General features: G+C 37.8%; 2 protein-coding genes across 4 annotated transcripts in view; one reads left to right on the top strand and one right to left on the bottom strand.

Moving 5' to 3' along the window:
* Positions 1–22,270, top strand: part of FOXN2 (forkhead box N2) — a 62,508-nt gene that overhangs the window by 21,316 nt on the left and 18,922 nt on the right. For all 3 annotated transcript variants that reach the window (XM_080683211.1, XM_080683212.1, XM_080683213.1), the window contains exon 2: positions 8,259–8,809. In XM_080683211.1, coding sequence (XP_080539337.1) covers positions 8,273–8,809 — 537 coding nt within the window. In that variant the 5' untranslated portion in view covers positions 8,259–8,272. The remainder of the gene's footprint in view (positions 1–8,258; positions 8,810–22,270) is intronic.
* Positions 10,326–10,733, bottom strand: LOC308255865 (large ribosomal subunit protein eL33-like; the record flags this gene model as incomplete). Its single annotated transcript, XM_080683761.1, has 1 exon — positions 10,326–10,733. One exon carries the CDS (start codon positions 10,731–10,733, stop codon positions 10,326–10,328), a length of 408 nt encoding a protein of 135 aa, XP_080539887.1.

Raw genomic sequence — 22,270 nt, 5'->3', positions numbered from 1 at the left:
AATGAAAACTTAAAAGTGAGGAAAAGAGCAAACACTTTGTAAAAGAATCAGAAGTTCTAGAAATGAAAATATACAGCAATTAAAATTAAGGGAGAGATAAAAGCAAATAGACCCATTGAATAAAAATTAATATAATGAATGATAAATCTGAAAAGTCCAGAAAGCAACACAGAGAGACAACAAAAAGGAAAATAAAAAGAGGTTAAAAGAAATTTTTTTGAGAAAACAGAACACCTTCAAAGGACTACTAGGTTTCAATAACAATAATGGAAATAGAAGACCACAAAATGATATACTCAGTGAAAATAAGTCTAACAACTATGACTCGTTGTAATTCAAGTTAGAGTTCTATAGCTAGCAAAAATATATTTTAAGAACGAGGGCTAAATAAACATATGCTCAAAGAAATAAAATCTGAAAGTTCTCTAGCATACCACTTTTTAAATAGAAGCGAGATGATCTAGAACAGTGGTCGGCAAACTCATTAGTCAACAGAACCAAATATCAACAGTACAACAATTGAAATTTCTTTTGAGAGCCAAATTTTTTAAACTTAAACTTCTAATGCCACTTCTTCAAAATAGACTCGCCTAGGCTGTGGTATTTTGTGGAAGAGCCACACTCAAGGGGCCAAAGAGCCGCAGTTTGCCAACTATGGATCTAGAAAGTCTGAAATTAAAAAAGGAATGATAAAGAGAGTGGTAAGTGGTTATAACGGTTACCATTTTATGTTTAGGATGTTCCTTAGTTATTTGGGGCAACACCTCTAATACTGTATAATACAGCATTTTATTTTTTAGATAATTCTGTGGCTTAGTTTTTCTTCTTTTATTTAGTCTCTGTCATGCATTTCTTCTCACACCAGTGCTAATAACCAACCTAAGCAAAAGTGCTCTCCTCTAATCTTTTGGGAAATGATCTAAGAATTCCAATATGGAATTTTATTTTTCTTGTCCTAAAACAGATTATCACTGTAATATTGAACATAATATGCAGACACCTTTGAGAAATGCATGAGCTGCACAGCTATGGAAAAAATGGTACATTCGAATTCTGAACCCTCTTCTGAAGATACTGCCGTGGTCCTTATACAGTAAAGCTCTAGCAGGGGTTCTAGAGAGATTGTACTGGGTTTATTTGAACTCTCCTCTTTTAAAATTCTCCTGTGAGAAGAAACGGTTCTTTCTGAAATATAGATTTGGAATCTACATTTAGCAAAATGAGTATTTTGCTAAAATTGTCTTGTATGTTTACTTTTTTTTGGTAGCAGTGTCTAAGTTTTAGAAATTGGTTTACTAGTGGGTGTATTCATCACTTGGGTTATGATAGTTATAAACGTAAGAAATTAGGTACATTTTTTTCAAATCCCACATTATTTTCTCTTGGCATTAAATGCTTATTTTGAGTGACGTTTATTATGTGCAACAACTATTATGTGGTTTGTTGAAGTATTGTTCTTAAAGGATTAAGAAAAGAAAATAATATAGCTCTAGCCTAGATTTCCTTTTATTTGTTTTGCTTTATGAAACAAACTTTCATACACATTATTAATGATCTGCTACTGAATGATTTCAGTTCATTTTAAGAAGTAGTTGCTCATAAAACTAGAATTTTCCAAATACATAAAACTTAAAGTTTTTTTGATTTGGGTATAAAATCTACAGATCTTTCTGTTGTGATATTACATATAAATATTTCTGAAGATACTAAAATTGTGTATAGCTCCTGGGGTAACTCACCCAAAATATCTGAAACTTGGTAAGCAGAGCACTAACAAAAATAAATCTTAATAAGAATACTAGGATATTTTAAAAGCTATACTAAATTTTTTACAAATGAAAAATGCAGTTGGTTTAGGACTTAAGAAGGTGAAATTAGCCAAAACCGGTTTGGCTCAGTGGATAGAGCGTCAGCCTGCGGACTGAAGGGTCCCGGGTTCGATTCCGGTCAAGGGCATGTAACTTGGTTGCGGGCACATCCCCAGTAGGAGGTGTGCAGGAGGCAGCTGATCGATGTTTCTCTCTCATCGATGTTTCTGACTATCTATCACTCTTCCTTCCTCTCTGTAAAAAATCAATAAAATATATTTAAAAAAAAAAAAAAAAAGGTGAAATTAGCCTGATGGAAGTGTGTGAAAATACAGGGTATGGAAGTCACAGTAAAATGCATAAAATTTTGAGAAGAGAGCTCATTAAGTACTAACAGGAAAATACATCTGGCCAACCTGTGCCAAAAGGCAGAACATGGGTTGAATGAGAATTGTGTACAGTACTGTGTTTTCAGCATCTTGCTGCTTTCCACTGTGTTGGCCTATTTGGGGTTCAGCTGTTGTTATTTAGTAGTGCAAAAACATAAACTGGGAAAAATTATGTACAGACCAATGTGATTTTCACATTGTAGTAAAATAATTCCCTTATTTACCCATGAACTAATTGGTATTACAGAAAAGATTGGTGATAGAATAGGCTGTACTAAAATTATGAGGTGACTTCTGTTTTTGACTTGAGGACTTTGATAAGTCCAAATCTTTTTATGATTTGATTTTTGTGTGAAATGAAAACACTACAGCTAAAAATAATCTAGCACAACCTTTTCCCCCTTGAGTTTTTATTTTTTAAATATGTTTTTATTGATTTCAGAGAGGAGGGAGAGGGAGAGATAAAAACATCAATGATGAGAGAGAATCATCAATCGGCTTCCTCCTGCACACCCCCTTCGGGGATGGAGCCCACAACTCAGGCTTGTGCCCTTGACCAGAATCAAACCCATGACTCTTCAGTCAGCAGGTCAACACTCTATCCACTGAGCCAAACTGGCCAGGGCAAGTTTTTTTTTTTTTTAATTTTTAAACTATAAAAATAACACATTACAGAAATATTGGAAAATAGAAGAACAAAGAAAAAAATTACCGAGTTACTAGTATAAACTACAGTAAGCTTTTTTTAAAATATATTTTTATTGCTTTCAGAGAGGAAGGGAGAGGGAGAGAGAGGTAGAAACATCAATGATGAGAAAGAATCACTGCATGTCCCACACTGAGGATCGAGCTTGTAACCCCAGCATGCACCGTGATCAGGAATTGAACCCTGACCTCCAGGTTCATTGGTTGACGCTCAACCACTGAACCACTCCAGTTGGGCTTTTGTATATTTGTGTTTTTTTTAACCGGGTTTTTTTTTTTTTTTTCTAGAATTCAAATCTAAATCTATTTGATACTGAAGTCCAATCTATATATTTTCTTTTTTTTTTTTTTTTTTAAACATATTTTATTGATTTTTTACAGAGAGGAAGGGAGAGGGATAGAGAGTTAGAAACATCGATGAGAGAGAAACATCGATCAGCTGCCTCCTGCACACCCCCCACTGGGGACGTGCCCGCAACCAAGGCACATGCCCCTGACCGGAATCGAACCCGGGACCCTTCAGTCCGCAGGCTGACGCTCTATCCATTGAGCCAAACCGGTTTCGGCCAATCTATATATTTTCTTCATGGAGTTGTTCTTAGGCTTTTTAAAATTTTATTAATTTTAACAAAGCTTTTTGTTTACCGTGTAGTCTTTAAGACAGTCATTTTTAATGACTACCATATATTAGATTGAATATATGTACTTTTATTTTTCTTAGGTATCCTATCTAATAAAAGAGCAATATTCAAATTAACCATCACTCCGCTACACCCACAAGCCAATCAGGAGCGAGTATGCAAATTAACCCAACCAAGATGGCTACGGCCACAGAGTGAACAGGCTTGGGTTTCCCCGGTGATGGAGGAAGCCAAGCTTTCCGCATACCCTGGCTGGCCCAGGCCTCTGCTTAAGGCTACAAAGTTTCAATTATAGAAGATAAATAAATCCCAATAGAAATGGCTGCCGCCACGGAGTGAGCAGAAGGCTTGGCTCCGCTCCAAGCTACAAAGTTTCAATTGTAGAAGATAAATAAACCCCAGATACCAGGGCCTCTGCTTGGGTCATGGGGGGGCATGGCCGGCCTGCAAACCACCACAGGCCCCTCGCCCAGGCCGCCCCACACCCCAAGGAAACCCCCACCCTGATCCAGGACACCCTTCAGGGCAAACCAGCTGGCCCCCACCCATGCACCAGGCCTCTATCCTATCTAATCCTATCTAATAAAAGAGTAATATGCAGATTGACCATCACTCCAACACACAAGATGGATGCCCCCATGTGGTCAAATATCCTGCCCCCATGTGGACACAAGATGGCCACCACAAGATGGCCAGCAGGGAAGGGCAGTTGGGAGGGACCAGGCCTGAAAGGGAGGGCAGTTGTGGGCGATCAGGCCAGCAGGAGAGGGCAGTTGGGAGGGACCAGGCCTGCAAGGGAGGGCAGTTGGGGGCGATCAAGCCTGCAGGGGAGGGCAGTTAGGGGTCACCAAGCCGGCAGAGGAGGGAAGTTGGGGGCAAACAGGCTGGCAGGGGAGCAGTTAGACATCAATCAGGCTGGCAGGCAGAAGTGGTTAGGGGCAATCAGGAAGGCAGGCAGGCAAGCAGTTGGGAGCCAGCAGTCCTGGATTGTGAGAGGGATGTCCGACTGCCCGTTTAGGTCCGATCCTATGAATTTCGTGCACCGGGCCTCTAGTCTATATATATAAAAGCCAAGCGACTGAAACAACCAGAATGACTGGTTGCTATGATGCGCACTGCAGCCTGCCAACTGTCCCGATTGGGGGCGGAGCTGGCCAGCCAACCTCCTGCGGCCACTCCCCTTGGTTGGCCCATTCCCTATAGGTCCCAATCGGGGTGGGCCGGCTGGACCCCACACATGCACGAATTCATGCACCAGGCCTCTAGTCTACATATATAAAAGGCTAATATGCTAAGTGTCCGTCTGATCAGTAGCTATGACATGCACTGACCACCAGGGGCAGACACCACAGGAGCTGCCAAGCTGCAGTGACTTAGCAGCGGCAGTTCTTGGGTGATGCACCCCAAAACCAGAGAGGAGGGAGCCCGATTCCTCGCCGGGCCGCGCGATTCCACCTTCAGCCATGGGTTACGTTGTTGCTGGGGCACTGTTGGCCCTGAATCTGTTTTACTGCACACTTGCGTTCCACACCTTATATGACAGTAACTTGCAGAGTGCCCTCTTGCACTCTGGGACCCCTCAGGTCAGAGAGCCAGATTTGGCCTGGTCCCCGCAGACCTGGCCAAGGAACCCCACCTGCTGGAGGGATCCCACTCACTCTGCAGATGCCCTTCGAGCCACTGTGCCACCCCAGGTGTGACAGGCCGGGGAGGGACCAAGGGAGTTTGGCTCCAGGGCGTGTCCAGCCCCACCGCCCACCTTCTAATTGTTTTCCTTTCCAAGTGCACAAATCCATGAAGTGGGTCACTAGTTATTCTATAATAAGAAATGTGAGTTGTTTATAGTTTCTGTTAACTTTCATAATTTTTGGGTGGACATCTGTGTGTGTGTTGTGTAAGAGAGAGGAAGAAAGAGAAGAGAGGGTCTTTTACCTTACATAGGATTATTTCACTGAAGTGACTCATAAGTGGAATTACTGGGTCAAGGAATATGACATTTTTAATGATTCTGGGTGCATATTGCCAGGTAGCTGTCCAAAAAGGCCTGGGGCCCTTGCCCCAAATTGTTTATATTTGTAAACCATTGCTAATTTGGTCAAAAATAGATACTATTGCTTTTATTACTAGTATTTGTGCCTATTGCATCCTAGGTACTGTATTACATTATCGTATTTAATATCACATTTTGTTTGCTTTGCATTTCTGTGATCATCAGTGGAGTTGAATATTTTCTACTACATTTTCTATTTATATACTTATTTGTGAAAAAGATTATTTGCCTATTTATTGTGGTAGACTTAGTGTTCTAAGTGGATGGTGTTCAAAAGTATTCTGAAATGATAGTTTAGAAACATTCCTCTTCTCTCCTTGAAAATACAGTGACAGTTCAAACCTAAGCATATTAGCCTTTCACTGTCAGTACTTGATTTTTTAACTTTGCTTGGCTGTAATCTTTGACATATTTGATGACATATTACTTTATAGCTTCAAATAAGATTTTATTATAAACTTGTAATTCAGAGGAATAACATGTATTTGCAACCATCTCAATTAGTTTCTATTACTATATGTTCTCATATTTGTCAACAGTATCTATTTGTTTTAGGTAGTGTTGCTAAAATATAAATTCCTTAAGAGATCAAGTGTACTTTAATGGACCAAAAACTTGAGTATTGAACTCAGCCTGGTTTATAATTTTGACTCTCCTTTTTATTAGCTTTAGAACTTAGGCAAATGCCTTATTTCATTTCCATTTCCTTATTTATAAACAGTGAATTTCAATTTTCTTATTGTTACCAGTGAGCATGTTTCCTAGTATTAAGAATTTGTTTCAAAAATAAATAACTCGTAAAGGTAGATAGCATAGCATTTGGTCCAGAATAGACATGATATTGATTATTGGTTAATTTCAGTTTTAAATAATTATGGTTTGATTGCTTACTCATGCCCACATTTTGTTAAGATTCATTAGGAATACAAAAGTAAAAGACTCTTGCTCCTTATGGAATTCACAGTCAAAAAGAAAGGAAGATACATAGAGCTAAGTAATAGGGAGAAGTAAGTAGACATGATGCATTTCAAAGCCCATAGCATAGTGTCTGTAGTATTAGTCAGTGCTGTTTGGTCCTCTCTAATTTCTATATGTAATTGAAGATAAATGGAGTGAGATATAGGTGAAAAGGCAAAAGTGGACCATTAGAAATTAGTCATTTCCTTCTTTGGACAGTAAATACTAAGATATATTTTTTTAAAGGAAACAAGACTTTCTTCAACAAATTAATTCTCATCCATTACATTTTTAAAGTTTCTATGGGTAGAGAGACTTACTGTGTGCACATATGTGCATATGTTTATGTATGTGTGGTTTTCATTACTGATTGAAATAGAAATCAAATTAATTATAGTTTGGTCTTTTCCTTTTTACAGTGTCTTGGTGTGTGAAGTTATAGATATAGGTGTATGTGAGAGAGGTAGGAACTGGTTATGGAGAGAACAATGATAAAATTAAAAATGGGTATGATTGGACAATTGGTACTCATAGGTAGTTTATATATACTGTCACCAGGATAATGTAGTGGTTAGATCTTTGGTTCTGAAGTCAGTCTGCTGGGTTTAAATTCTGGCATATCCAGTTGCTAGCCAGATAACCTCAAACAGGATGCTTAACCTCTCTGAATCATTTTCCTTATCTATAAAATTGGGTTAATAATAGTGCCTATATTATAGGGTTTAACTGATGGTTACTTGAGATACAATAAATAGCTGACTCCCAAATTATTAACTACTGCTATTGAAAATGGAGTTCTCTAAGACTACATCTACTAGTTGCTTCCAGAATTCAAATACTGCTCTACATCTAAAATTGACCAATTTTCATAATTCTTGTAATAACCTGCCAGCTATATTCTAGGTAAAGGAAAACTTGGGAGTTACTTACCTTATTTCAGTTATATAAGCATATGTATATTGACTAGGCTGATGGAAAACATAGAAGTTTTTTCACTAAATTCAGAAATGAGGTACTTTTCTGAATCATTAAATAAATTAAATAGCACATTAGCTCTATCACTTTCTTCTTTAGTCAGTTATTCTCCCATGATAGGTGTTTTGAATTGAAGTGTGTTTAAAAAACAAAAGAGAAGTCATTTGAGAAAATAGAAATACAAATGGATAGTTTAGAAATGTTTTTTTCTCTTTGAAAATATAGTAACACTTCAAACTTCATTAAGAGAATGTCAGCCTTACAGTCTCAGTACTTGATGATATTATATAGAATGCAGATGTAAAAACACTGAAATTTACAAAAGAAATAACATAAATATAATTTTACTGATAATGAATAAGAAATGTTATTGTTATAGTATTATGTAATGTAAAAATATGAGAAATGGTTTCTCTATAATAAATATTTTAGATTTCAGGAAAGGGCTTATTTGGAATATTGTTTAATTACTCAAAATACATTATTTACTTTTGTTTATATCACTCATACAATATGGTATTATAATGCTGCATTATTTACAGCCATATCAAATAATATGAAATTCTCTTTTTCATGTTGTAAATTTTAATTATACAACTACTATGCTTAAATATCATGTGGGATAATTGCAAAATTTCTCTGATTTGGGGATATTTAAATATGTATTTTATTTTTTCATGAGCCTAAGAATCTTAAGCATTACATTGAATGATAATTATTTCCTTTGTTGCAGAACTATAAGAGTAAATGGGTCCAATAATTGGAATGACTCCAGAAAAGAGAGCTGAAACTCCAGGAGCTGAAAAGGTTGCAGGATTAAGCCAGATTTACAAAATGGGAAGCTTGCCTGAAGCTGTTGATGCTGCCAGGCCAAAGGCCACTCTAATGGACTGTGAATCAGCAGATGATGAACTCACAAACTTGAACTGGCTTCATGAAAGTACTAACCTTCTAACAAACTTCAGCTTCGGAAGTGAGGGTCTTCCAATTGTTAGTCCTTTGTATGACATAGAGGGAGATGATATGCCATCTTTAGGACCATCTTGCTACCAGAACCCAGAAAAAAAATCAGCAACTTCAAAGCCCCCATACTCTTTTAGTCTTCTCATTTATATGGCTATAGAGCACTCTCCAAATAAATGTCTGCCTGTCAAAGAAATTTATAGCTGGATTCTGGACCGCTTCCCATATTTTGCTACTGCACCAACAGGCTGGAAGAATTCTGTTCGACATAATCTGTCCCTGAATAAATGTTTTCAGAAAGTGGAAAGAAGCCATGGCAAGGTCAGTGTTATGAACATTGCTATATTTGGGGAGGTTGGGGAGAGTTAACTTTGAGACTTTAAAATATGGGGAAATCAAAAGAAAACAAAAATAGCCAAGTCAGATTACTTCAGCTTGATCTTAATTATATTCATCATTTGCTTTCAGTCTACCATAGGTACATAAATTAGGTTTTTAATGTTCCAATTTTCTATTAGTTTCTATAGTGTTTTTCCACCACTGTATCAGTATATTATTCTAATTTATGTAGTCTTGCAACCATTAATTGGAATGTAGACCTTTTATAATTGGAATGTAGACCATTTATAGCAACGCAATTAATATGGTTGAATTTAAATCTATTACTGTGCTATTTGTTTTCTGTTTACTGTCTGTTTTTATTCCCTTTCCCCCACTTTTCTGCCTTTGGGATTGAATATTTTTTATGATTTAATTTTATCTCTACTATTGGCTTATAAACTATTAAATTTTTTAGTGATTTATTATAGTATATATATATATATAGAGAGAGAGAGATATGTATGTATATATAGGTTTATACATACATGTATCTATATATATCTTTATCACATTCAACCTTCAAATAATAGTATATCATTTTATTTATTAACTGGACTTTTACAGAAAAACTTGACTAATGCTGATGTCCTATCTGGATTTTTTTTTTTTTCTTGGAGAAGTTTATATAGCATTTCTTGTAGTTCAGGTCCACTAGCAACGAAATATTTATTCATCCGTTTTATGGAGGAGGGCTATAGAATTCTAGGTTGGCAGTTTTCTGTCTTTAAGTATAGTAGTCCCCTCCTTATCTGCTGAGGTATGTTTCAAGACCTCCAGTGGATGCAGGCAGTATGGAACTCTCTCTCTCTCTCTCTCTCTCTCTCTCTCTCTCTCTCTATGTATATATATATATATATATATATATATATATATATATATGTATGTATGTATATATGAATATACTGTTTTTTTCTATACATACATACTTATGATAAAGTTTAATTTTATAAATTAGGCACAGTAATAGATTATAACAATGACTGATAATAAAATAGAACAATTGCAACAATATATTGTAATAAAAGTTATGTGAGTATGGCCTCTCTTTTTCTCTCTTGAAATATCTTACTCTACTGTAATCACCCTTATTTTGTGAATGAAATGCCTACGGGATTAGATGAAGTGAGATAAATGGTGTAGGCATTGTGATTTAGCGCTAGGCTGCTATTGACCTTCTGACCATACATCAGAGAAGGATCACTTGCTTTAGGTGATCCTGGATCATTGAACCATGACAATCTCGATAGTTCGATGTCAAGAGCAGATGATATCAATGGTTGGGGAAATTGAATATTTTTGGACTGCAGTTAACTGCAAGTAACTGAACCTGTGGAAAGTAAAACCACAGATAAGGGGGAACAGTACTTTGAAGATGTTCTCTTGTCTTTTGGCTTGCATAGTTTCTAATGAGAAGTCTATTGCCTTCTTATCTTTGTTCCTCTGTTATGTTTCTTTTTTAGCTGTCTGTCTTTAGGATTCTTCCCCAACCCCCCCCCCCCCAGGAAAACAAATCCATTTTATTTATTTTCAGTAAGTTTCCTTGAGGGTACAGCATTACATGGATTCTGTGTCCAATAGCCTTAGCAGGAAGGTTGCTTCGGAATTTAGCACGAACCATTCCAGAGTTTCCTTGAGCATGAGTTACCTTTCCCCAGATTACTCTAGTTTTGTTTGGTTTGCCACCAGGAGTCACTGTGTTATTTTTTGCGTTGTACACATAAACACATCTCTTGCTTAAATAGAATTCTGTTTCATCTCGAGCATAAACACCTTCAATTTTAAGAAGAGCTGTGTGCTCCCTCTGGTTCCGGAGACCCCGCTGATAGCCAGCAAAAATGGCCATGGACCACAGCCTTCCAGACATATTTGTCCTTGTAGAAGTCCTGTTCCCAGCAGGCCGTCAGTCCCACATCTCCTCCATCCTTTCCTCCCTGTTGCTGGAACCCATCAAAATCAGTGCCTGGCAGAGCCTCGGTGCCCCAGCAGTTCCTCTCCGAGAGATGGGTGGAACCCACTCCAGTTATTTACCCTCTAGGATTCTTTTCTTTATCACTACTTTTCAGTAGTTTGCCTATGATGTACTTAGTTGTGTTTTTCTTTATTTTTATCCTGCTTTGGTTTTTCAGAGGTTCTTGGATCTGTGGTTTGTTTTCCTTCACTACGTTTAGAAAAATTTTGCTCATTGTCTCTTCAAATATTTCTTTTGGCTCATTTTCTACTTCTGAGGCTCTAAGTAAAAATATGTTAGACCATTTGCTATTGTCTCACCTCTTAGTTGCTGTGCTCCTTTTTCTATTTTTTTCCCCTTTATTTCAGTTTGGATAATTTCTATTGTACTTTATACAGGTTCACTTTTTCCTCTGTTGTGTTCATTCTGCTGATAAGCCTGACAAATAATTTGTCATATTTTTTATTTACCTTTTAAAAATATTCTCCATCTCTCTGCTAAAATTTCCAACTAGATCTATAAATATATTAGTCATAGTTGGTATCTGTCTGATAATTTCAATATCTGGTCCATCTCTGGGTCTGGTTTTGTTGACTGTTTTGTCTCCTGTTTTTTTGTGTGTGTTTCATAATTTTGGATTGAATTTCAGTGTTAAGAGATTGGTAGAGACTAAGGTAAATAATATTTCTGCCCAGAAGTAGACAATGCCTCTACTTTTGTTAGGTTGTTAGTGTGAACAGGTATTGGTCAATCTAGTTAATAATTGAACTGGGATTGGGTTTTGTGGTTGTCATAGTTACCTTCAGCATACCACAGGTTTCAGATCCCTACAGAGATGGACTGCTAATACTTTGTGCTTAGTGTGAGAACTGGAGTATCAGATGATTTTTCTGTGTTTCTACTTTACCTTCATCTTTCAGCTTGTGCCACATTTGGGGGCTGGATGGGAGTTTGGACATTTCTTTTCATGCTCTTGCCCCTCCCATAGCAATAGATTGTTATTACTTATTACTTGGTGCATGGCTTTTTAAAAAAATGATAGCTACTATGCCTTTTTTTAAAATATATTTTTTTATATATTTTCAGAGAGGAAGGGAGAGAGAAAAACATCAATGATGAGAATCATTGATTGGCTGCCTCCTGTATGCCCCCCTAGTGGGGATCAAGCATGTAACCCGGGTATGTGCCCTTGACTGGAATCGAACCCCAGACCCTTCTGTCTTCTATGTTCTATCCACTGAGTCAAACCAGCTAGGGCGGTGCAAGGCTTTTTAAGGTGTGTTTTTTAGTTCTTAGTCCCATTTTAGTCTTAGCAGGCCTATGAATGCTTCTGACTCATGAGTGGGTTTTTCATGCCTCCTCCAGGAGCAGACAGTTTCTCCCATCTATTCAGAGTGGAGTCTAGAGCTGCATTCATCACTAGCCAACTATCTACATGTGGCTAGTGGTTGGTATATTGGACGGCATAGATATAGAATATTTCTGTTATTATAGAAAGTCGTACTGGACAGCATTGTTCCGGAGCTCAGGCAAGCTTCCTGCTTATTCCCATTATGGTAGGTAAACTGGCTAATATCAGTAGGATGTCTTATGTACAAGTGAGTGACCATTTCTTTTCTCAGTGTAGCATGTTTGTGCTTTGTATCATTGGGGGATCTGGGCATGAGCAGATTTTCTGCCCTTCTCCTAAAGACACATGGCACATTGCTTAGTGTCATTGAAGTATGAGGATAACTTGGTTTTGTACTTCTCTTCTAGCAGCAGCCATACTTTGCCTGGGACTGAGGTGGGTAGGGTATTTTGTCTCTCTCTCTCAGTAGCAGACAGCTTTTGCTTAATTTTGGAGCTTTGTCCAGAATATAGAAAGGTTGTGTGCCTGTCCCACAGCGATACCTGATCTCACCTTATGCTCATTCAGGACCAGTAGCATGGATGAGGTTTGTCTTGCTAGATTCTATATATCTATCTTCATTTCCGAGGGTTTCTCTTTTAGGTCTCCTGCCCTGCCCACAGTCTTTCTCTGGAGCATAGGATGGAGGTTCATGAAAAAATACTGGCTAGTGGATGAAGACTCTTTCCTGCCTGGGAATGCCAAGGATGCTAACTTATCTTGCTAGCTCACACTTGGCTTTTAAGAATTTGTTAAATTTTGAGTAGTTTTTTTCTTACCTTCTTTATGACTGCCACTTCTTCCATGCTCTGCCAATGGTAAAACAGTTCACATGTTCCATTAAAACAGTCCACATATTCCATCTCTCCTGACAGGTCCCTGTCACAGTTTAGAACTCAGTTCCTTAAGTTGTCTTGCCATTTTAGCTCTCAGATGGACTCATAAAAAATTATGATTTTGTAGATTATTTTGAGGTGTGTTTTTTTTTAATTAGGCTGGGAGTAATGTTTTCTTATAGCTTACTTACTATTCCCTAACTGGCAGCAGAAGTCTATTCTTATGTGAAATAAAAGTAAAAAGAGTAAGTAATTATATTTTTAGGTGAATGAAGGATTTTCTGGGATAGTGCTGCTCAAACTTAAATGTAGACGGATCTTTTAAAATGCAGATTATGATTCAAATCTAGGATGGAGAATGAAGCTTTTATTTCTTTCTTTTTTTTTTTAATATATTTTATTTATATTTTACAGAGAGGAAGGGAGAGGGATAGAGAGCTAGAAACATCGATGAGAGAGAAACATCGATCAGCTGCCTCCTGCACACCTCCCACTGGGGATGTGCCCGCAACCAAGGTACATGCCCTTGACCGGAATCGAACCCGGGACCCTTCAGTCCGCAGGCCGACGCTCTATCCACTGAGCCAAACCGGTTTCGGCTGAAGCTTTTATTTCTAACAAGCTACCAGTTGCTAGCCCATGGACACACCCTGAGTAGCAAGATATTAGGACATACCGTCATCTTATAGCTAACGTAGAGGAGGTTGTATTGGTTATTTATTGCCATGTAACACATTGCTGTCTCATATTCTGTACTATATACATGGAATATTTACAAAGACCAACTATGTATTAGGCCATTAAAAAAGCCTCAGTAATTTCAAAGGATCAATCTCTGTCATAGCCTCTGAGATAGCCCCCAAATGAGCCCGCTTTCTAGAGAGTCTACTCCAATACCGAATAGGGCTGACTTGTGTAACCAAGAGGATATTGTGGAAATGAGGGAGTTTGCCTTTTCAGAGACTAGATCATAAAAAACATGGCTTCCATTTTGGGCTCTTGCATAACTTGTTCTATGGGAAGCCAGCTGCCATATCCTAAAGACACTTAATAAGTGGCCCTATGGAGAGGCTCATGTGGCAAGGAAATGAGACCCTGTGTCAATAGCCATGTGAGTGAGCCATCTTGGAATCAGATTCCCCCTGCCCCAGTCTGACTTTCCTTTCAGGTGACTTAAAGTGTTGGAAATTGTGGGTAACTCTTTTCCCATGTGCTTCATTAGAGTTTAGTTTTTAATTATATCACTTAATTCTTTTCTAGTTTGTATTTACACTTATGGTGGGACATAAAAGTTGAACTATCTACTAGGTATTTAGAAATAAGCTACAGGAATAATGGTGATGTTGTAGGATTAAAGCTCTAAGTATGTAAGTCAACATTGATTTTCAGTAGAAAAATCTAAGAAAAGAAGGGTGTAATGGAAACCAAGGCAGTTGAGTTAAGTGTGTATGAGCAATAGTGTCAAATGTTGCAGAAAACTTGGAAATGATTTGCTAAGAAGAATTCATTGAGGCAAAAGATTAGGGTCAGAATATATAAGCAGTGGTATGCTGGTGGTAAATGTTTACAATTGGATGGGGATGGGGATGTAGCTTTTGCAGATATCTATGATACAAATATTTCTGTCATGGCCAGTTTCAAGCTACCAACATTAAATGTGAAGTTGATGAGATATTTACAGTCAGCAGCACACCATTATATATAAGGGACTCATAATCCAATCCTTATATAATAAAAGCCTAATATGCAAATTGTCCCCTCGGGCGGTCATTCGACCAGGAGTTCAACCACTTGCTATGACGTGCGCTGACCACCAGGGGGCAGCGCAGAACATTGCGGACGTCGGAGACACACTACGACCTCTTGCTGGCTACCTGGGGGCGGGGTGATGGGGATGGAGGTGCAGTGAGAATGCAGGGTGTCTGCCAAGCTTGCTCTCACTCTCCCTGCTACCCTCTTCTGGGACGCCAGGGCTCACATGCCGGGGAAGCCCCCTAGCTCAGGTGCCAGGCGCCTGCAAGGAGCCCGCCCTGCACACACACGGCCTCTTTTGGGTGAGCCAGGCTGCAGCTGCTGGGACCACAGGGGCCAGTCGGGCTCCCCGTGGGTTCGCGCAGGAGTTGGTCTGCGAGGCTGGCCGGGAGAGAGCGCGCTGCCTGCCTGTCTTCCGTGCGGTGCCGCTGGGCGGCCCAGAGGCCCACACTGTGCCCTGGCCCACGGTGTCCGGCCATGCTCACTGCATCTCCGTGTGGGGACTCGAACACCGTGACTCAGGTGGAGGGAGGCACACGGAAGCCCAGGGTCTGCTCAGGGCCCAGAGGTCCGCTGGGACCTGCCCTTCCACACCAGACGCTCACACTTTGATCGCCGGACCGTACCTGTGTACAGATTTCGTGCACCGGGCCTCTAGTAAGGAAAATAAAACCTAATAGAAAAATGGGCAAGAATATGAACAGGCAGTTCATAAGAGGAAATACAGATGGCTCATAAACATATGCAAAGATATTCATTCTCGCTAGTAATCAGGGACAGACAAGTTAAAAGAACAAAAGACCACTTTTACCAATTAGAATGTAAAAAATTGTAAATGTTTGGTTGTATCAAATTAGATGAGGACAACATGGGAAATAAATCAGTATCAATAGTTTCACACATTTGATTACAAAGGAGTAAAAATTAATATGATCATACTTGAAGACAATTTGAAAAATTATTATAACTAAAAATGTGCTTATCCTTTGATATAATGGAAAAGATTCTGCTTTCTCCCCTAGAGTAACATTCATACTTGAATGCAAGGCGATGTATATGAGAATATTCACTGTGGTATTATTTGTAATAAAAGTTGTAGAATAATGTGTTCAATGTGGTATGATTTGTGGTAATGATCAAAAGGGACTTGTTCTTGTCTATAAATTTATGTGTGCCTTATTTGTATAATTAACCTGAGTGTTTTTGAATGCTCAGAAAAAGAAAGGAATTAAGGAAGTAAGAGCTAGCAAACAGGAAGCTTAGAGTCCAGAGTATAGGGAAAGTGTGATAAAGAGAAAAAAATCCTGCTATGAGATAATAAGGAATATGAGGATAAATATAGAAATTGTTATATATTGGGACAAAATTATCAGGCTATCACCACAAGTTAGGGTGGAAGGAAAGGAAATCATAGGTGACGATGATCACAAAAATTAATAGACCACTTTGCTTCAGTGTCTGAAATTTGGATGCAGAAAGTGACACATTTAAGTAGGATTAGGAAGGTTTATGGATTTTTTAATTTATGAAATACTTCTTAAAATCAATGCCTCAGAAGGACAGTATTTCACTTTTAATCTGCAAAAGGCAAGTAGGTTGTACTTACTTCCATTAAATGTTGGAAATAAATTTGGCAACCTTGACAGCACTTTTCTGATGACTGGTCATTAAGTAGAGATGATAATCTAAAAAAGAAGGCAAGATGGCCCTGGCCTGATGGCTCAGTTGGGTGTAGTGTTGTCTATACACCAAAAAAGGTTGTGAATTTGATTCCGGATCAGGGCACATACCTAGGTTTCGGATTCAATCCCTGGTTAGGGTGCATGCGGGAGACGGCCAATTGATGTTTCTCTCACATCATTGTTTCTCTCTCTCCCTTCCACTCTCCCTAAAAATCAATAAAAATATATCCTTGAATGAGGATTAATTTAAAAAGAAAAAGGCAAGATAGCAATGTCCAGGTCAGACTACAAAGTGGTAATGATACCCAACCAATTGGTATAGCAGGTTGGATAGATTCCCCTATCATTCATAGCATAGTTACTACCCTCAAAAGGCAGGTCTAAAAATCTTGGCATGGTGTTTTTCTGCCTTGAGATTTTAAAATTATAAAAGTTAAACATCGTTTTTTGTGGTTGTTCTGTTTTTGTTTTTATGTTTTAAATATTAGCATCCAAGCCTTATATTTTACATTTTTATAAAGCCAAACTACAATATTATAACTGGGATTTTAGCTGGGAAATATGAAAATTGACATTTTACCTGGTTTAGTACAATTTACATTTACATGATGATGACATATTTCTATAACTGAATCCCGGGGGGGGGGGGGGGGGGAACCATGCTAACTAACTACTTTAAAAGTTCATGCTATAAGCAAGAGATATGAATACCATTTTTAATTTGTTAATTCTTTTTAATTCAGTGGTTCTAAAAACCACTGAAAAGGTAGTCGAGAGGAGGAACTCTACTAAAATCTATGGGGCAAGTACTTAAAAACATCTCAGGAATAATGAACGTTGCCTCTTCTCCCTGTCTATTATTTACAACTTCCATTAATATAAATCTTTTTAAAATTTGGGTCATTTCTTTAGAACCTTCATCCTTCTCTACCAAATAAGTCCAAAAGCCTTAGCGTTTCCAAATGCATAATAGTGTATGAGAGAATACACATTTCCTGTTTCCATTGCACAAAAGATTTATCTTGTTCTATGTAAATTTAGTTAAAAACAATTCTTAACTTCTAAAGCTCTTTATTATATGTGTTCTGTCATCTAAGCACAATAATGAAGAGGCAAAGTTTTTAAGAAGTGAGTTAGTTAAAAATAAGTTCCTTTTTCCTGTAGATTCTAAAACATAGATTAGCAAATGCATAGTTTCATCTCTTGTTACTGATAGTTCATGAACAGACCCAGTGAAAGGAAGTGCTGCCATGGTAACATAAACCAGACTGTTATTTGGAGACCTTATTCAAGATACTTAACTGCCCTGAACTTCAAGTTTTCAGTACCAGTTCTTCTAATTTGCTATTTCAAGGAAATAGCAATTCTATCATTATCAAAACAATTTGCAATTCTCTCACAATAGAATTTGAAAAGTAGACTTAAACTAAACGGTTTCTAGGAGGGTAATCTCAGAAATATCAAGATAGAACATAGCTAGAATTATTAAAGTATAATTGTCTTAGTAAATATATGAAAAATAATTTACGTATATCTTTTCTCTGTGAAACTGGAATGGTTTGGAGGCAAAGCATTTTGTGGGTGCTAACATTTTATAATTTTGTTTCTCCATCAAAACATTATTTGGGCCAAGTGACTGAATATATATTTAATTTAAGAAGTTCCATCATTTAATCTAAAAGCATATTTGTAAAACTTAACTTCCTTTGGGAAAAACTCCCAAAATTTCAACTATTTGTTTAGCATAGTTCATGTGTTATCTTGCCACTGAAAGCAAAAACAGTTTTACCTTATATATGGTATATTTCTTTCAATATTACAGTGTGATAGGACACCCATGGTTTACTTTTCCTATGTATTTAAGTTGCTAGGATGCTAGACACTGCCTTACATCAATTACCATACCTTTCCTCAGACAAGGGCTTTTTTCCCTTCTAAATTTAGTTTAGCCCTTGTTCTTTACTACCTGACTTGGTTTCTTATTCCAAATTAACTGACTTTTTAAAAAATTGATTTCAGGGAGGGAAGGAGTAGGAGATAGAGATAGAAACATCAGTGATGAGAATCATTGACTGGCTGCCTCTTGCATGCCCCCCCCCCCACTGGGGATCAAGCCCAAAACCTGGGCATATGCCCTGACCAGGAATTGAACCATGACCTTATGGTTCATGAGTCAGTGCTCAACTACTGAGCCACACCAGCTGGGCTGGAATTAATTGACTTTTGTTCTTACTGTTTTTTAAAACTCCCTCATCTCTTAGAAGTAAAGGAATAAGAATATACTGTTATTAAACAATATAATCTCTCACTATATATATGCCAATTTCAGAATATCCTAGTATTAACTTATTTTTTTATCTCTATCAGTTACATATGAATTACCTTCTTTGAATCTCATCACAACTTAGTGATGGTCTGGTTTTCTTTTTTATAGATAAATTATGCATGAGAGGACTGACTCTTAGAGATATGATTTGTTCATTATCACATAGCCAATCAAGAAGCACTGTTTAGGACCTCAGTGTTTTTTTTGTTTTGTTTTTTAGGACCTCAGTTTTTTGTGTGCTTTTAATCCTCACTGGAAGATATTTTTCCATTGATTTTTAGATAGTGGGAGAGTGAAAGACAGAGCAATATCAGGAGAGAAACACATTGATTGGTTGCCTCCTGCACAAGCCCTCGGGTGGGGAGGAGCCTGCAATGAGGTATGTGTCTTTGATTGGAATTGAACTTGGGTCCCTTTGGTCCGCAGGCCAACGCTCTATCCTCTGAGCCAAACCGGCTAGGGCAGGACCTCAGTTTTTAAACCTGTAGAAGTATTCTTTCGTGCCATTCTGCCATAATAATTATGACATGATATTCAAAGATAAAAGAGCCTCAGTAATAGATTAATATTACCTTGAAAAAGATTTAGGGAAATGGAAGCACTCTAGAATTCATCACATCAAATCTTCAGCAATTATAATAGCTTATATTATATAAGATTTTATATAAATAACAAGGAGCAGGGGAACAGAAAACATGTAAATTTTACTGTTGTCTAAGTAATTGTTCATGTAAATCAAATTAAAGAAAGGGTTAACAGAAATTAATAGTTTGAATTTCACTAACTCATCTCCTGAGTTAGTTCTGAGGTTCTGAGGAAGTTTTGAACATCATATGGTAGGATAGAGGACAGGTTATACTTATAAATGATTTTTTACATTTGTGGAGAAAAATACCTAGTAGCCAACATTTGTTGAGTGGTTGAATGTCTGGCAGTATTCTAAGCACTTTACATGAATTAACTTATAATAAAGTAATTCTTGAAGTAGGTACAATTTATATAGAGATATTTTGAGCACACTAATACACAGAGAACATAGACATTTTTCTAAAGGTTACACAGCTGTTAAGTGATAGAACCAGTTTCTAAAGTAAACAGTCTGATTCCAAGGCTTGCCTTAATCACTGTACAAATGGTGTTTAGCTCTGGGGAAGTGGGATGAGATTGCCACTGGACTTCCTCCTTGCATGGCTGTGAAGTTCTGTTTGTGAATGTGGTACATTTGTAGAAATATGCTTGTAGTCGAGCTTCTGTTCAGGATGTGTAGGTAGGGGTGTTCAGCTAAGGAAATAGGAAAGATTATCTTGAAGGAAGAGTTAATGGGTGATATGACAGTTCCTAAAGTCATTCAGTATTTCCTTTTTTAAAAAAATTTTATTTATTGATTAGGGAGAGAGACAGACATTGCTTTGTTGCTCCGCCCATTCATCTATACATTGTTTGACTCCTGCATGTGCCCCTACCTGGGATTGAACCCACAATCTTGATACACATCAGGACGATGTTTCAACAGAGCCTATCTGGCCAGGGCCCTTCAGTTATTTCATTTGACTAGCTCAACTAGTGTGTATGGGATACTGATGGTTTTTAAAAAACTCTTGAGTTTGTTTATCAACAAGAGGCCTGGTGCACGAATTTTCTTTTTATATGATTTTATATAATATATTTACATTATAAAATATTAAGTAATTTCCTTTTTTATTTTCCCCCTGTAGATGTGACAAAAGCTTGTTACAGATATTGCAGTTCTTGTTTAAGAATGAAAGTGTTGCCCTAACCGGTTTGGCTCAGTGGGTAGAGCATCAGCCTGCGGACTGAAGGGTCCCAGGTTCAATTCCGGTCAAGGGCATGTACCTTGGTTGCGGGCACATCCCCAGTAGGGGGTATGCAGGAGGCAGCTGATTGATGTTTCTCTCTCATCGATGTTTCTAACTCTCTATCCCTCTCCCTTCCTCTCTCTAAAAGTCAATAAAATATATTTTTTTTAAAAAGAATGAAAGTGTTTGAGGATATAAAATTGCCTTTAAGTTCAGCTAGGGCCACATCTGCTTAGTTTTGATACAACAATGTTTCTTATACCCTTTAGATACTAGATAATCTGTAATTTTAGTTTGGATAGCTTTTTAATCCAAGAATGGTTATAAATTTCCAAGTGGTCAGAGAACTTTGTTGTTGTGAGATTGTTCATTTTTATTTTATTTTTGTATTGGAATCCAAAATTGTGATCTTTAAAAGGGAATTAATTTTTCTTCATGGTATAGTCAATGTTTATAGTTTTTTTCCCATTAATATTTGGGAAGTATATTCTATAAGAGTTCACTAATTACATCAGTTTTTCTCACCAGTATTCCACAGAACACTAACTTCTTAAATGTTACCTGGGATAAAGAGGTTCTGTGTCACATAATTTTGGGAAACCACATAAAGCAGGTTTAATTATAGCAGGACTGTTTTGATTCCTTAATCTACTAATACGTAGTATAATTTAAGAAGGAGGGAGGTAAAATATGCAGCATCTTCAAACCTATTCAAAGGAGTTACCTCATAGCCTGGCTTTCCCCCTGCATGTTAGATAATATTAGTGAGGTTCTTCAGGTATCTTGTTTACTTACCTTCTTCATAAGCTGGTCCTTCTTACTATGGGAACTATGAATCAAGTAAGCCTTTCTTTCAGGCACCCTCCATTTGTAATTTAGTAGGCACTTTTATTTATAGATTCTCTAGTTTCCAGAATCCTACAGATTTCATTATTTTTAGATTCCATTGACACTGATTATTATTTTTTTAAAATATATTTTATTGATTTTTTACAGAGAGGAAGGGAGAGGGATAGAGAGCCAGAAACATCGATAAGAGAGAAACATCCATCAGCTGCCTCCTGCACACCCCCTACTGGGGATGTGCCCGCAACCAAGGTACATGCCCTTGACCGGAATCGAACCTGGGACCCTTCAGTCTGCAGGCCGATGCTCTATCCACTGAGCCAAACCGGTTAGGGTGACATTGATTATTTTAATGGCCTTTGAGCTTGTGTGCCCATTGCCAGCCATATTATCCAGAAGTCCCTCAAATGTTGAAACTTAACCATCTTAAGGGAAGGAATTAATGCTTCTTTCGTGTGTGTGTGCGCGCACGCGCGCGCATGTGCGCGCATGTGCATGTGTATACTTAATCCTCACCAGAGGATATATTGCGAGAAAGGAAGGGGGGTGGAGAGAGACAGACAGGCAGACATAGATGTGAAAGAGAAACATTGATCTGTTGCCTCCTGTACACACCCTGACCAGGAATCAAAACTGCAACCTAGGTATATGCCCTGACTAAGAATGGAACTCAAGACCTTTTGGTGTATAGGATGACACAACAACAAACTGAATCACCCAACCAGAGCTTTTATAATTTTTTACAAGAGTCTTTTCCATACCTGTGTCACCAACTTACTACTCTTTGAGAAATTCGCTAGATCT

The sequence above is a fragment of the Plecotus auritus genome (genome assembly GCF_963455305.1).
Source record: "Plecotus auritus genome assembly, chromosome: 8".
In the NCBI taxonomy this organism is placed as follows: domain Eukaryota; kingdom Metazoa; phylum Chordata; class Mammalia; order Chiroptera; family Vespertilionidae; genus Plecotus; species Plecotus auritus.
This window is presented reverse-complemented; position numbering and strand designations above follow the sequence as displayed.